General features: G+C 37.4%; 1 protein-coding gene across 1 annotated transcript in view; it reads left to right on the top strand.

The window, feature by feature from the left end:
- Positions 1-17713, top strand: part of LOC103178623 (ephrin-B2) — a 44360-nt gene that overhangs the window by 12122 nt on the left and 14525 nt on the right. The window contains exon 2 of the mRNA XM_007893469.2: positions 8621-8904. Coding sequence (XP_007891660.1) covers positions 8621-8904 — 284 coding nt within the window. The remainder of the gene's footprint in view (positions 1-8620; positions 8905-17713) is intronic.

Below are 17713 nucleotides of genomic sequence, written 5' to 3'. Positions count from 1 at the left end.
GGAATAGGCTTTGGTCTCACACTCCATGAGAGAAGCAAAGATAAACACATCACATTGTTCCTGCACTGCTCTGTTAACTATGTTCCTCCACAGTCCTGCTTCTTACCCAACAGACTTGGACTGATCTTCAGTGTCCAAGCCAGTCATTTCTCACCATGATTCCAATAAGTATATCCAGCTGGCCTCCTCTCAGTCTCAGGAAATGGGAAAAAGACAAAATGAAGTCTCAGATACCAAATACACAAGCTTTATTCAAAGGAATTTGAATTCTCTACAGAGGAGAGTGTGTGGAGGGTGACTGATGAAAAATTCCAGCACAGAGCAAATCGGTTCTCTTTCTGCTTTTCAAGAGGCTGTTGTATTCGTAAAAGGGTTAAACCGTCGCCCTGTGCTAAATCCCTGAAAAAGGCTTTGACACAAAGGGCAAGTGGAACACAGCTCTGGGGGTATCTTGGGACAGTTGCAAGATCCTGCAGGTGCAAGCGCCTGACCATTGTTTCATTGGCTGCTAATTTGTATATCAGCGGGACAGACTCGTTCTGCGTCATATAGAGGCGAGGGTTTGATATCCAGATTCCAGGAGGAGAACACAAGTCAGCTGCTCAAGGAAGATAGATTTTCGTTTACAGAGCAGGTTTCAAATCACTTCTGTCAGCGAGGGTTTTAATGATGTTCAAAGGGAATGCAGTCCGAGTAGGTTTTGGGTTTTCTCTGTCACTTTATACACGCAGGAAAAGGTCAAGGAAAATCAGGCAAATGTTCTTGATCAAAAACAATGCCCACCTCAAAGGTTTTAAACTCTACTCCCTTTGTTTAAATTGCAAACATCAGTGTGTAGACCAAATCATTTTTCAGATTAAACTTTTTTTTACATAAGGTTATACTGCAGTTTGAAATTTAAACACGAAGTATAAAACAACTCTGCATACCGAATACTGTATACCGCAAGTTAAACATTTCTGAAGAGATTGTCCACTTGGGTCTAGATTTACTCTATTTAGTAATGTTGAGCATCCAGAATTTGCAGATTTTTTCAGTAGAGCCTTAATTTGTAAAGCTGTTATTTGTAATTTATTCTAAGAACCAGAGAACTTCAAGAGTTAAGAGTGAATTCAACAATTTGTCAAATTCTACAAGTTCTGAAGTGTGACATGGGTAAAGCTAGACCCTGGTGGAATTTCTCCCTACTTATTTGTTGAAAGCAGCAACTGATATGTAACTATTGAAAATTCTCTGTGTTGAACAAGATCCAAGGTGTGCAAAAGCATGGAAGTGAAGGCTGCAAATACTGTAATTGAAGTACTAGCAAAACAGATTGAAGAATTCATGTTGTGTGAAAACGCTGTGTAGATTCCTGAATTCTTCAGTCTTAGTGAATCTACATCTAAGGTCACTTTTCTTTATTTGATATTTGATAACATTGGATCAGTTCTACATCTTTAAGTGAAACACATTTAGGTTCTTATATGATTCTTACTGACTATGATTCTCATGGGGAGTTTGACAAATATTAACCGGGAGCATCCACGCCAAGTATCATTTGCCAATCTTGCCTCTTCAACTGCAGCTATATATGCACATATTCATAACCAGCAAAATACACACGCCAAGCTTGAATTAGCCTGACCCTAATGAATAGCCTTAGAGCAGAGGTCACCGTGAATTACAAACAAAATAATCCGGAGGCTTTGTTTGCTTTTCTTCATCAAACATACCATTCCAAATGAATACTCCAAAGCCTTGTAGGAAAATAAAAACTGTTTGTGCCAGTGCCTTCAGTGATGTTAATCTCAATCCAATGGGCAATTTGGGCGCAATGTTTAAATAACACAGGTTAATCAATAGTTTCTGCATGTTAAGCTTAAAGATATGTTAAGCTTGGTATTTATTAAAAGTAAAGCCCATAAGTATTATTTATGACCAGTTTCAGTTAAGATTTGACGGAGATTTGACTGGAGATCCATCATTCGGATGAGTCGTTTAACCAAGACGTTTGCTCTTTTTAGGTAAACTTTAAAGATCCTAACGCACTATTTGAAAAGAAAAGGGTGTTTCTCCCTGTTCCTGGCCAACAATCTCTCAGATGAATTTGGTCATTACCTCATGAGTCATGGGTGTTTGTGAACATTGTTGTGTGCAAATTGGCAACCCGTGCTCACCTACAAAAGACACAGTCGCAACAATTTAGAGTAAATTCTGTGAAGTTCTTGAGGCATTTTGATGGCAAGTTAAGGTGCTATAACAATTGCAAGAATTATTATTGACAAAATACATTATATATGAAAGCACAGTGACTCTGTAAAGACAGTAGAATAGCTTTTTATCTTGTTTACATTTCTTTTTCCAACAGAGATGCTATTTCTATGTTGGGATTAAATGGTTATTTAATAAGATTAGTAATGCATAAATGCATCATCAAACAGAAATTCCTTCTATAGATACTCACCCTACTGTTTAGAGACTAAGGAAAACTACATTCTGACTCAGCCATTTAACTCTCTTAAAAGCTTGCACTTTTAAACATTATTCATTATTAGGAAAATAAACACCCCAAAATAAACAGTTTACTTTGTTGTAGGAATTTGAGAAAGTGGCCTGTGGGATTTTACAAGAAGTGATGTCTGTGTTTATGGAGAAATGTAACAGTTTTGTTTAACTTTGTTAGCTGTAAGAAATTGATTTTTGAAATGCCCCTGAAGAAAAGATGGATGCTTTTAATAACCACTGTAATCTCCCTACATACAAATGTTTTGCTCGATATATTACATTATTTGCGTTCTGCATTATTTTTGTCTTGTGACTGGAAGTTTATATTTTATGCCATTGAAAGTCAATGCATGGAATAATTGTGCTATAATTCAAGAAGGTGAACGGAGAGTCATTTCATAAGTTTAGCCACGCTACAGTCGAGGGACCAATGCCAGATTGCTGCTTGTAGGAATTGAAAGTGCTGGAATCATGTCCGGACCCATTTCCATGTCGGAGCAAGATGCTGGCTGTATGCCTGTGTAATATTTTCATGACCATCCATCTGGCTTTCCTTGTCCTAGATGTTTAAGGCAGTTTGTTTAAGGAAGCTACCTCAAAGTCCTTGTGGAGCTGTTTGCCCCACTCTGCAGTTAGTTAGAAGCTGATTGTGAGTTCTGCTAGTGAGTCTCCATCTATTTACATTTTATAGGAGCCTACCATCTGCTGCCTTTCAGTAAAGCAGCAGTTGGTCTACCTGCCTGGATCAGAACTTTCGCTCAGAGTATCCAGCCCTCCTCAGAGCCTATTCATTCACTGCAAACCCACAGCAATTAATTAGCCTTTTGGAATGTGGTCTGATGGCAGTTTTGGAGACTCTATTAATTATAATGTATTATATTATCATCTGTATACTATAGTTTCAAACTAAAACAGAGCAATAACTAGGGTGTTAGATGGCAAAATGATGAGTAGATACTTTTGATTTGTTTCCCAACAGGACCATAAATTTGCTAAATCAAAACAACACCTTAGATGAAAGCTGCAAATAGACTTGTTGGAATTTAGTTTCCCTCAGGAATAGTGAAGCAATCCAGCTGCTTTCTGTTATAATAAAAAAAAGTTTCCCAACTCTTTCTGCTGGCTTCTGGCAAGATGTATAGCTAACAACAAGACTGCACAAGTGTAAGAATACTATAGTAGTGGGGATCTCTTCATCTGCTTCCTCTCTTACTGGTTTTAAAAGATTTTCATTGGAAGTAAGGGTGACACACCATGCGGCAAACAACACTTTGTTGTTTGTTGCGTTTTGCTATCAGCCTAATCTCACCATTTACCTTCTCCAACTCAGTCCAGCTATTTCTGCAGATGCTTACAACTGTCAGTTAAATTACTTCTTCGCTTGGTTGTGGACTTGCTCTAATGGCTCATTGATTTAGGCTGCAAAATTGACTATTAAAATCACTTTTAAACATAGGACCACAGAAAGTAAACGATTTAAGAGAAATATTCTTAAATGACTGAACAGCAGAGATTGGCATTTGCCAGAAATGGGATAGTGGAACTCTTTGAGTTCATCAGTGTGAATTTGTAATTTGAATTTGTATACTGTAACTAGTGGCTTGTGTCAGTGGAGAGTTTGCTAATCCTTTTTGGTTCCATGTAGCCTTTTGATGGACCTTGCAGTTGTTTAAGCATTGGGTTCTTCAATTGGAAAATATTTACCTTCATACTTAATGGCTGCCCACTGTACAAAAAAATCATAGATTCAGCTAATCTTTTGTCATACTGCTCTTTGTCCTTAATAAGAACCACTTAGTAAAAACATTATCCCTGGGATCAGTGCTGAAGTATGTATTGGTTACCCTGAAGAGAGGGCACCTGATCCCATGAATGTAAAATGCAGAACACAGTAAGATTTCAAGAAGGATATTGCACACTTTTTTGGCATCATTACACACACTCGGTACTTGGGAACCCCCCAAAAATGTTGTAATCATTGGTCTAGGGTGACATTCTGGAAGAGACTTACTGAAATGATTGCTAATGGCTTATTTATCTGTAACAACAGCTTGATATCTTTTTAAGTTGCATAGTTTGGCTTCAGTTGCTCTCCCACTATTCTTTAGGAACACACACGCCATAATCAGCAATTTGTTAATTTATTCAATGATTTAAAAAAAACTAGAAAAAAATATCTTATTCATCCTCAAAGATTAGCAAAGTTTTTTTGCAAAACAAAGTTGGCAGCCGAAACGATGGTTCTTAAAGATTAGAATAATTAGTATAACAGAATGATCACAGATGTTTTCAGTATCCAGCCCCTAAGGAACACTGATCTATGATTGCTGATAAGACATCTGCTCTAAAAATAGTGCTGGTTTCCTTCCCGACTTCAAAATTTGATCCAAATATGAGAGGAAAATACCTACGTGCAAATCATATGCCAATTGGTAGATTATCACAACTAGGTCATGGTCACTACTAATAAACCTGGAACCACCAGTGTTAAGTATCATCCAGGCAACCAGTTTCATGTTTCATTGCTCCAGACCGAAGTAAAGTATCGGCACAACTAAAACCTTAGCCAACACCTGACAAAACCTGGATATTTTTTCTATCTGCTGTTACAGTGATGCAAATAAAATTGCCTGCGATCCTACTTTCCAAATCAAGATGTCACTTGACGACTTTAGTGGTTTTCAGTGTGTGTTAGTGACAACTAGTGGCAGGTTAAGAACACTATTCTACTCTTGAACTTGAATGTATGAATCGACTACTAATCAGACAATTAAAACTGCTGTACTATGAATTGACACAACACCTCGGAAACAGATCGATGTAGAAACCAATCTATATACCTGCTGAGCAAGTACAATCCAACTTCTGTTAACCTGGACTTACATTCATGAGTAGATGTCAGTGCAGCTGACAGAGTTCCAATAAAAATAAATGCAAATATTGCCTATCTACAAAACACGTTTCATCATTTTCAGTTTTAATGTAAGATCCTAGCCTTCCTGCCCTGGGATCTGTGGTCAGCTGAAGTGAACCACAAGCCTGTTTTTTGCTGAATCTTGGAACACTGCTACACTTGTGCAAGCACAGTATGGAAATTTGCATACTCAGTGCTGTTCCAAGCTTCATTATTATAGATGTATTGCTCACAAGTTTGAGTGAATCAAGTGTTATTTAATGTAGCTTGTTTGCAGTTATGCCTGTTCTGCTGCTCTCAGGACAACAGAAGGTTCATGATAACAGACTTAACTTCAGCAAAATGTTTTGCAAATTCACTTTGCAATGAGTTTCTTTGATCATCAAGAGGAGGGGAAATGGAATAGTGTTAATTTTGTCACCCAGTATCAAACATAGGTAAACACAGAACAACGTTTTCTACTCACTACCAACAATTAAGTGCTTTAAACACAACCTCCAAAAAAAATCTTTCTGAATATTTCCATTTTCCACACCAGACTCTCATTTGAATGCAATAACCAGTTCCGATTTAATCACACTTTATATGCTGTGGGCTCAACCCAATGTGGGCTCAACCCACACTGATGAAATTTATTTCGCATGAGGGCTTTTACAGTCGGCAGAGAGAGGAGACTTTCACCCCATCAATCTGGACTGGATTTGAACCCATTTTGCTGAGATGAAAGGAAATTATTTGAGCTGCCTGCACCATTCAATCCCTAAAACATTTTTGATGTTGTGAAATAGTCAGTAAAGAATAATGATTATCAGCAACAATTTACTAGTTGTAATCTAATCAGGTAGTTTAGATTACCTTAAAAACCATAAGAGCCGTTTTTAAAATGTTATCTGAACACCTCAGATTAGATTACTGCTTTAGCAGATTAGTTTATAGGAGCTGGACAGACTGATGTACTCTTATTTTCTGGTTTCCATTGTTGAAAATAGTTGCATTGAAAATGGAATATAGCTTATTGTTAATTCCATACTCAAACACTATTATTGGGCAGGGCACATCTCTTAAAGCACATTCGCCAGTGACTGTCAATGTCTTAGGGTATCTTCAGTGCACCAGAAATGCTTTGTAGTTTGTAGATGTTTATCAGATTGACAAGCTTCAGTGAATAATTGTTAAGGAATTGACTAACACATATACGAGATGTAGGGAGGAAAGGCAATTTGAATTGTTTTTCTTTCTCTGAAAATGTACTAACTCTTGCTGGGCTTCAGCCAACTGGTAATTTGCCCAATTGGTCATTCTTCATGTGTGAGCCCAGACAGTGAGTTTCTGCTGATGATTCAACTGTGGAGAGGATTACAACCAAGGCCTATCCTGATCCCATTTTATATCCACAAGCATACACTTTGCAGTAGAGGGTCACTGGATAGTGATCAGCCAAAGTTAGAAGCGCGGTTTGATTTTCCTTTTCCTCATCCGTGGTAGTAATACAAATTGCACTGTCCAAAGCTTGGTTGATCCCCAGAATTAAATATGTGATCTTTGGATCTGCAAAGCTGAGCCTTGGACTAATAGTAGGTGGGACCTATCGCCACTAGGCTATAGAGGAACCATTGAGTCTCATAATACAGTATAGAAATAAGATTGAAAAGAGGAGCTGAAAAAACAAATTAAGGTAAGAAGATGATGAAGGGTTCTATTTAATTGTGATTAACGTAATTGTAAAAACATAAGATACAACTAAAATAACATTATCGATGTGAAACCACTGATAACTGTTTTTGAAGAATTGATATTTTTATCTATATTTTTGTTTGAAGGTTGGTACACTTCTGTAGGTTTTTTTCATGGGTTTGCATACCAAGCACACAGTCACTCCATTTTACTGTATATCCAGTGAAGCACTCTGAGACATCCTCCAGACATGAGAGTTATTATATCAAATGCAAGGATTATTATGAGCCAAACAGATTATATTTTGCATATTGATGATCACTTGACCACCTTAGGATCAATGCTTCAAATGTGGAGCCTGAGATTAATTCTCTGTTAAAACTCAGGGTTAGATTGTATTAAACGATCACTATATAGTTAAAAGTTAAATGATATAACGTTAATTTGACAAAATCTCCCAAGTGCAACAAATGAACAATGCACCTTAAAGTGTGAGGTGAAACATTTAATGTTATTGACCCTATACACATCTCTCTAACTTAGAGTCATTGAGCATTAATAAGAATCCTTAAAATGCAAACAAACTTACAAGATTGCTAACCAAGATTCTGAGGTGTGCACTGAATAAAGGAATGAAGATGTGCATCCGTGTTCCTTTATTTCAGGAGCTCTGCAGTTGAATTTTGATCTTGTGCAAACTCTATAAAGTCTACCAGGTTCATGCAGACAAGGGCACTTTGCTTTGGGCCTTGGGGATATTGTATCAGAAGCTGTGAATTTAAGGAGCTGCTTCTGGGTGTTAACGGTAACCAATACATCAGAGAACAAGGATTAGTGCCGCACTTTAGATATGAGAACAGCAAGTCCAGTTAAAAACAGTCACCTTCGGTACCAGGAATGTATTTTTTGTATTGAAATGGACTTTGTGCACAAATGTCTTCATTGTCATTGTAAAATCCTTTGAGGTGGGCCTTTTATAGAATATAACCAAATAGACCAAATGAGAGGCACTGTCAAATTCTAATGTAACGAGAGAAGTGTTCTACCAAAAATGCACCTTTAGCCTTTTGACTGCTGAATTTATCATGTATGTGCTGCAAGGACATGTTTCCATCTCTGCATGTGGACTGTCTTTCAAATTGGAACATTGTGCATTACCAGGGAAATTAACTGACACAAAATAAAATTAATATTATTCTCTGACAAAAAGGAAGATTTTTTGTACATGTATTTGTTTTGAATTATTCAGGGAAGCACAAGTGTTTTTTTTTGACAAACATTCTTAAAACAATAGAATCTTAAGCTTGGCTTACACAACACAAGGAAGGCATTTGTTAGACTTTCCACCTATCTATTTTAGTGGAGGATTATCAAAAGGAGGCAAACAGAAAATACTGAAACTGCCTGAGAATTAATATTTCCTCCCATCCGACTTACATTGTTATTCCAGCTAGTTGCTTACAGAGTTACAAATTCTTTCAAAGAAAACTTTTTTTTGTGAAGGGTGGCACACTTATTCACCAATTCTTTTGTTCTTATTTACAGATTCCTACCCAATAAAGGCCTGGTAATGTACCCACAGATAGGAGACAAGATGGATATAATCTGTCCCAAGGTGGACTCTAGGATCACAGGACAGTATGAATACTATAAGCTCTACATGGTATCAAAAGAAGACGCTGACAACTGCAATGCTGTTCCCAGCCCCTCACCATTACTGAACTGCAACAAACCAGATCAAGACGTCATATATACCATCAAGTTTCAGGAATTCAGCCCCAACTTGTGGGGACTGGAGTTTCAAAAAAATAAGGACTATTTCATTATTTGTAAGTATTAACTTTTTTCTTATCTTAACTTGCTGGGATACCGTTTGAATTGATTGTAAGCATTTAGCAATAAAGTCAAGGATACCATTTCAGATAAGCTAAGAGTCACAGTGGTTTGTATTTTTGTTTCAATGGATTTTTCCTAACTTTTGTCGAATGGTGCATCGCCTGAATTGCTTTGCCCCTCTTCTTCAATGTTGCTGTAAATCACTGTGTATGGGCAGTGTGACTGTATGCATGCCTGGAGGTCACAAGAACTCTTAGTAAATGAAGTGGCCATTGACTGTTTTCTTACACCCAAAGTACGTTATGGGAATAAAACAGGCTGGAATGCCAAGATGGATGGCAGCCTATTTCACGCATTAATCACTTAAAGTGCTAATGTCGTCTCTGGGTAATGCGGCACGCTGAATTTCAATCATTGTTAAAATGTGAACAGAATTTTCTTCTGTCTACAATTCAGGCACTAATTGTAAAGGAAAAGCCTGGTTATTGCCTCAGGCCTTGACAAGTATTAAAAAGAAAAGTCCACACAGGCGAAATACAAAGAAAATTAACATATATTTATAATCCATAGCAACCAAATAAAAAAAAGGAAGATAAAAATAAATCGACTCTTTCTGGCTGTTTATTTTTATTTATTGACTGAATAAAATGAATTGTTTTAATATTTTAGTGTATCTACCTGCAAGATTACATTTTTTTTCTTCTAACATTAGTTTGCTTTTAGACAGAATAAAATAAAATGTTTGTTAGCTTTTTATTTGATGACTTGGGCTAACATATCTGGAATAGATCAGTTTTTTTTGGTAAAATTAGCCATAATCAGTACTTTAAAACACTGTTTTACAATATGTAATGTAATCCAAGTGGAATCCATTAACTAGCCTTGAATCGTTTATAAACACTTCTTCAAATAGGTAATATTGATAAATTAAATAAGTTACATTTTCAGATTTCATTTGGGGGTTTGCGTGATGTCTTAGCCATCAATCTGGCAGATTAAATTGATCATTCACTTCACGGCTGTTTGCAGATATTGCTGTGCGTAAATTGGCAGCTGTATTGGCCTACAATTACACAATCACCAAACACATTTTAAGATGTTTCAATGTTCTAGGTAGTACAATATACACAAGGATTATTATTATTTACTTTAACGTTTGGATCCCTATACCTGAGAACATTAAAACGTTTGGAATGAGAAGCAACCACTTGACCCCCACAAACTCAACATGAAAGGCGCTATACAAATATAATTTTGTTATTGTTGTTATTCTTCCACAGTAGATGCAGAGCTTTATCTTTATTATGGACATACATTCAATAAACTGAGGTAAAGCTCTTCATCAATACAACTAAACTCTAATTCCCAGACACAATGAAGTAGAATTGCAGAATATCTATCCTCGCTATTGCTTGAATACCTTCCAAAAATCGCACGTGTGCACACCAGCCTCAGTAGCTCAGGAACTATGATGTCTGTCGGATAGCTGATGAAGGAACTCTGAGGTTTGGGGTGACAGCTGCTGGAAGGCGTTACCTGGAGGCCGATTTTGTAAACACGTGTTCTTGCATCCAGCGCCTGGAATCCGCCTTGATTGGCCTGCAGAGGGAAAGCTTGTCAGGCAGTGCTCTCGATGGCAAGCTATGCAATTTTAGCTGGTTTGTCTCCGGCAGGATCCCAACGCACACTCTGGGGTCCCCAAGCCTTGGTTTTTGCTAACCTGCACCTAATACTTTCTGGAATTAGGTATGCAGGATGTGTCCCTCCAGGGGGAGAGTGCGCATTCCATCCCAGCAAACATATCTAGAATTTCCGTTTGAAGTGGGATACATGGAATTCTCAGTTTGGTTTGGATACTCTTAAGCATGCTGATGGTTTCCACATGTGTCAGACACCCGGCTAACAAAAATAAATTGTGTCCTACTGAATACTTGGACATCCCAGTCTTTGCTTATCACTATACCCTATAACTATCAACCTGTTTTATATAGAGGTCAATCTTGATGGTTACACCTACATTTTTTTAAAAAAAACACTAGGTTGATCAGGACTGAACCATAAAGTAAGGTTCTCATATGAACACAACATTAAATCCTGCTTGAAACACCTCAAGCCCAAAGAACTATCAACTCTTAGCTAGTAAGATCATTTTGTCTTAAAGCTTCTCGAGTAGAATTGTGGAAAATTATTAAATCCTTTTAAATCCTTAAATTTGGAAGTCAGTTCTTTCTTAAAACTATAGAACATCAGTTTACAAACTCAGGCAATATTAAAGAAATTTACCACAATTCTACACAAATGTGAATTTTAGGTCAAGACTAGGTGGAATTTCAGGCCTCTTTTTAACTTTCAGGCAAAAAATCAAATCCACCCTCTCCGAAGTTTGTAATCCTAATGTTAAGATTCCTTTATTTATTTGGCAAGAACTAACGTTTAAATTTGCTTCCATTTTATTTCACCAATTCAATCTTTAAAAGGATATTAATTTTGTGGTTGCACAACTTTAATTGAAGAAGAGTGGGTTAGTGAAGAGGTGGATACAAGAGTTAACTTCATTGTAGTTTTCTGTGTTGCGGATGCCTATTTGTAGTTTGTAAGCATCACTATTCACTTTTTCTTGACTACCTTTATGTGATGCAAAGTGTAAATTCCCATGCTGTCTGAGTTGTTTGTTTTTCCAATCAGATCCGAATATACAGAGTGACCAAAAAGTTGTGATAACTACCCTATCATCAAAAATATATTTATTATAATATATATATCATCATTTCTTTAAGACTTATTAGACACTGCAATGATAGCTGTGCGCAATTGGCTGCCGCATTCGCCCACAAATATACAGTCAATTCACATTACAGTTATTCTGTGAAGCGCTTTGAGACTCTCGAAGACATGAAAAGCGCTATATCAAATACAAGGATTATTATTATATTATTATCTCAACTTTTTGGTCACGTTATACATATATAAAATAATCTTGGAACAATTTGAATTTAACAAGCTGAGTCCGAGTTTTTTTTTCGGTTCACCAATCTCTAAGGTGAAATTGTGAAATTGTGAAATCTGTGAAATTGGTCTTTAGAGTTTTCCCCAAGCTTGGCTCAGCCTCCAGTTGCAGCATCTTCATTAATTTAGTCTTTTCCTTGCTCCAAAAGGCCACATTTCTGACTCAGGGACTAGAAAAGAGCGAGCACGTAAATTCTTTGGGTCAGCAAGTTGACCTCATTAGTTCAGCTTACAGTGGAATGATGATTACTTGGTATGACAGTGTTCAGAACGTGTAACGTTAGTTTGAAGTGCTGTCTGTAAATATACCCTAGATGGTGTCTGACTTAATTAATGAATCCCAGTGGCTGAACTAACAAAACCACACCCTGGAGCTAAAACCCATGCTAAAATTGGAAATTCATTGTTTGGTGATAGATGTTGGTGGAAGGGAGATATCCAAAAACAATTACAACAGTTTGATTTATATAAGTCCTTGCTTTGGCATCTGGCAAAAGCATTTAATACTTAGCTTATGATAAAACCTAAAAGCCGTCCTCTTACTTGGTTCCGTATGAGAAGTCTAAGCCATGGATTTGGGCACCACAGTGCTAAGCGTTGACCTTTACAATATGTGTTGAACCTTAGTTATTTTCTATGTGAAAAAACAGTCACAGGAAATTGTATTAGGCATGGGTAGGAAGCTTTAAGTAGAAACTGCTGTACTACTGTAAAGTTCATGAAGAACTGATAATTAAAACAATGTGAGTATTATTTGATGCATAAAATTGCTTTGCTTAAGTGTATTTTAATGTAACCTGGGAGATTTTACACAACAGATATTTAACAGAAGCAGTCAGATTGTTTAAGGCCTGATAGTGGACATTAAAGCAAGTCAATGAAAAGTTATATATAAGATAGACAAAGTTTATGACAACACCTGAGGCCTATAGTTTTAGGTATTTTAGAAAATGGGTTCAGGCAGACAAACCATAATCATCTTTTCCGGTCTTGTACATTCCTCTGTTCTTATGTACAAGATTTAATAGGGTTATGTCCTAGTGGGATTTAGGGGTTTTGACCAGATGGAACTTGTAAGACAAGTGATTATTTTTGTTCCAAACCATTGCCTTATGCTGGTTCATCTTCCTTATGACCAAAGACTACTGCTAAAAGCTGTAGAGTGCCACTTCTGCATTCCACTGGCTTGAAAGAGCAGGATTAATGTGGTGCGTAGAAAACAGTGGAATTGTAGGGGGCGGGGATTAATGACTGACAGCATGTACATATGTGAACTGACAACAAAATGAGAACTAAACACTTCAAAGAAATTGGTCTTGAAGAAAATGATTGTAAAAGTACTCTGAAGCAATTCTTTGCTTTCCTCTTATCCTCCCTTCATGTCTTTGAGATATCATTGGTTCTGTCTAGGTTTTACATTGATGCTAATGGATTTCATTGGTTCACAAGCATAGATGGCACGGTCAGTACAAGAGTTCTGCACTGATCTCTAGATCGGGACATTGAATAATGGAGGAGATATCAGACACAGACAGCCCTAGTAGCACAAAACACTGTACAGAAACCCCTGGCTTCCGGAGATCTGGAATTCGGACCTAGCTGCATCGGGACAGAAATGGAAAATGGAAAAAATGTCTGCATGCCCTCAAGTGGGTAGATTCCTGCTGGCCCGTTCTCCTAGCATGCGCCCCACCTCACCATGCTCTCTGGCTTGTGGAGTCCTGTAGCTCAGTGGTTAGAGCACTCGCTTTGCAAGCGCGAGACCAGAGTTCAATTCCAGGCAGGGCGAAACCTTGGGCAAGTTTCCTTACTCCACACGCCTAATAATAATCCCTCCAAAACCAAAAACAATGATAAAAATTGGTCATTTTCAATCTACGACTGTTTGTGGGACATTGCTGTGCGCAATTGGCTGCCGCGTTCGCCCACAAATATACAGTCAATTCACTTTACAGTGTGTTCTGTGAAGTGCTTTGGGACGTCTTCCCAACGTGAAAAGCACTATATCAAATGCAAGGATTATTATTATTATTATTAATCGCTGTCTTCTGCTCACAGGAATCAAACAATTACAATTCTGGTGCAATTAGATTTACTAGAATTTTCAGCACTGAAAAATGCTGGGTCAAAAAAACCCAGTAAATGCCAGAACTGGCATTGTAATTACACTTAGGTGGGAGTAGTTACGGCTTCCTGGAACTTTCAAACTCTCGGCAGTGGGAAAGATCCTCTGAGGCAGTGGGAGAGTCTCCGAGACTCTACCCCGTGTGAAGAGTGCTATATAAATGCAAGTTGTTGGTATTGTAGCAGAAGCTAATGATCATCCAACCCAACCATAAAAAATTCTGCATGATTTTTACAAATATAAACATAATCCTGTTAAATACAGTGGAAAGCATTCTCATTATATCAGTTGCTGTTGGTGTTTTATAAACACTATATTGTTGTCCGTGATCTAAAAACGTGAAGCAAATCTAAGTTTTATTGAAGCAGACAAGTGGAAAATTGCTCCAGATTCCTACACAGTGAAGATTCTCCTTGTAAAGCAATAAGGTTCATCAGTGGGGCACGCCCTGACTGTGGCATTTTATTGAGTTTACAGGAGGACCGTTTGTACTCAAAGCAAATAGCTTCATGCACATCAAACTATTGTGCTAGAGAGTGGTGTGCTTTCTCATTAGTTATGTTGTATTCCAAGCTGTCAGTCGATATTAACTCAGTGAGTTTTGATGTCGACTAACCAAGGGATGAACTCCAGTTTAAAGCGTACATTCTCCCTCACTGAAGCCTACAGGGCAATCATTGGGTCATTAATATCATTGCTTGCATTAGTCTTTGGACGGTTTTCAAAGCTGAAACCATTGGATGGAAATAGACTGATTTAATGCTTCAAAGTAGCTTTCTGATTAACCCCTTGAATACTACTGTAACACTTCTGATCATGAATCCCAAATGATTGATGATTTAGCTTATTTATTCTGGCAATAAATGAATAAATCCAGATTGTATGGCCATGCAGATTGCCTTGATTTGACTCCTAGTCATTTACCATTTGAAAATTCCATTAAAGTTTGGATGATTGAATACAAATGAAAATATATCAAATTGAAAACCTTTATGGCACGAAGTATACATAGAGCTGTTATACAGCATTACTTGATTATGAGTTAACAACTGTTGAAATCTAATCCAACACGTCCACCCCCCCATCCTCTTTGTTGGGACTGGTGTATAAACCCTGGTAATACTCCAATCGGCCAACAGGAGGCATGCTTGCAGCAAGGCTAGTGATCCATATCAGTTCTTTCCTCTTCCGAGGTGGCGGGGCTGCTTTTGTGAAAAGTTTCAGAAGACAACCCAACCAAGAACTGACTGAACTCAACATGACTGTGGCAGGCAGATTTGAGTGAAAGGCAAAGGCACCCCCAACCATGGCCTAGATTGATGACCATTTGGCAGGAATGGAATGTAAATGTCCTGGGGTGAAATTTACACCAACCAACTGCTGATAGCAATCTAAAGTAATCTCAAACTAGGCCATTTGTGTGAAGTGAGCATTTATTCTACTTTGCCTTCTTACTCTTAAGTCCCAAAATGTAAAGTTTGAGGAAGGACATTTAAACATGTCATTTTATTGCACAGTAATGACCATGTACTGTTTAACCATCATCCATGACAATTTCAAGTGGCTTGTACAAAAAAGCTGGCTGGCTATTTACCTCATTAGTTTTTCCTTTAAATGGCAAGGAGGTAGATGAAAATAAAAGCAAAATTCACAAGCTTATTCACTGAGTAAATAATTCTTCTTGACGCATGACTGCAACCTAAAAATGCTTATAATCCTTCATAAATTCTGAAGTTAGAATGTTGCGAGCTAAAAAGCTACTGGAAATAATTAAGTGCGATTTGATTACTTGAAGTGGAAAAGTAAGAAATGAAAGCAACCAGTATAAAGTGCCTCCCTTTTTGGGCTAAGTTGTTTCTCAGCCACAGTCTTAGAAAAATATTTTAATTTTGACCAACGGCTTGTAAAAATCCTTATTTTTTTCTCTTTGAAGTCAATGCTATTTACAACTCAACAACACAGAAAGAAAAATAAACAGTAGCATGTTTCTGAGCTGTGAAGTGCTGCTGCTTTTTAATTTCAAAAGTCAAGTCTCTTCGCCACACTGAAATTGCTGGCAATTTATAACTGCTTGTACCATTTGATCCTTCCTGAGAGCTACAGCATATATAGGCGTGTTGTAACAGGCATGGGAAGTGGCTGGTGTCCTTGTCACACACTTTCTCTTTGCCATGGGCAACGTTTGAAGCTCGCATTTTAGAAGACAATCGTGGCCCCTAGAATCTGTGCTCATTAAATCGAGACACTCGAGTTTAAAGAATTCCTTGTGGTCCTTGAAGGACCTGAGCATAATGTGAGACAATTACAGCGGAGCTTGTTGCTTCCATTTCAGATAAGTGGTCTTATTGATGAAGGGGTGGGGGAGGTGAGCCCGATATTCTCATGCTACCAATAGAAGGTTGGTCTTTGTGAGATGATTAAAAAAAAACTTGCCTGCATTAGGAATATTCATAGGCACCTACCATGCTTTTGTTTGACAGTAAAGGGAAATCCCCCAGATGGAGAAAGAGGACTGCATAAAACTTGACATGGCAGTGACCTTTCCTGTTAGCTAGACAAATCAAGTTGCCCCTGTCAAGCGACCCACTGTGTAAAGGCACTGTGGTGTCTCGTGAAATAATGACACATACAGCAGTTATAGAAGTTGGAAAATTTTCAATTCTTTTTGTTTTTTAAAGAACTTATATACATTTCTTTTGACCTATAAGAAACTTTCCTTACCTAATAACGAAAGCTCCCACAGGACCCTCCGTTAAAGGCAGTTCTCATAATGTTTTGTATTGTTTTATTGTCAGTGAATTTTTAAAAAAATGTGTGAGTGAAATAGTTATTAAATATAAGTCACGTAGACTTATAAAAATAAAACTGGAATTTCATTTGTCAGGGAAAAATCATTGGATCCACCACTGGTCATTCTTGATTGGATATAGACTAATTGGCTGCAGACTAATTAAACTAGAAAAGTCTCATTTGGGGCTTGCTCAGACTGGAAGGCAACGAATACGAGCCCTTTCGTTTAGATGCCAATTGGGCTTGGTTTGCTACAACAGTATGTTCTATTCAGCAATTCATCAGCAGTGTGTAATCCAGTTACTCTATGTCTAGCCCTGGTTCCTATAAAATTATTTTTACATCACCTAGAACCGAATAGGACTGCATTTTGTGCTACACACAGAAGAAACATGTTTTCTTTTATTCATCAGAAAAAAAGTGAAAAGGGATTACAAGTAGTGCAGCTCAATGGATCTTTTTTCCACAATCTGCTTCACAAAGGATCAGTTTTAAGGTGGGTGGGGGGCTTGTAGTTCCTATTTCTATAGCTAGTTCTATTTGATTTTTTTCAGCCTCTAAGAATAACTGATGTACAGACAATATTATCTGTTCATAAAGCTGAGGTTTATTGTCCTTGAGATACTATAAAGTAGTTGATGTGAGATAAGGAAATGTAGCTTTTGTAAGCTATATTTGATCTGTGATCAATAAGTCAATTTGATAAATTCAGCAATCTATCAACCAGTCTTCTTTGTCTCCTCAGCCTGATTACAAGCAAGATTAATGGTTCGGAGAGTTTTTGTAGCAGTACAGCAGCTTTAAAATATTACAATGGAAAAAAATGTCTAAAATTAAAAAAGAGACCTAATATTTTTAATTTTTTGTATGAGTGTAAAATG

The sequence above is a fragment of the Callorhinchus milii genome, unplaced genomic scaffold (genome assembly GCF_018977255.1).
Source record: "Callorhinchus milii isolate IMCB2004 unplaced genomic scaffold, IMCB_Cmil_1.0 Scaffold4, whole genome shotgun sequence".
NCBI lineage: Eukaryota > Metazoa > Chordata > Chondrichthyes > Chimaeriformes > Callorhinchidae > Callorhinchus > Callorhinchus milii.
Note: the sequence above shows the minus strand (reverse complement) of the source record. Positions and strands in the feature narration are given on the sequence as shown.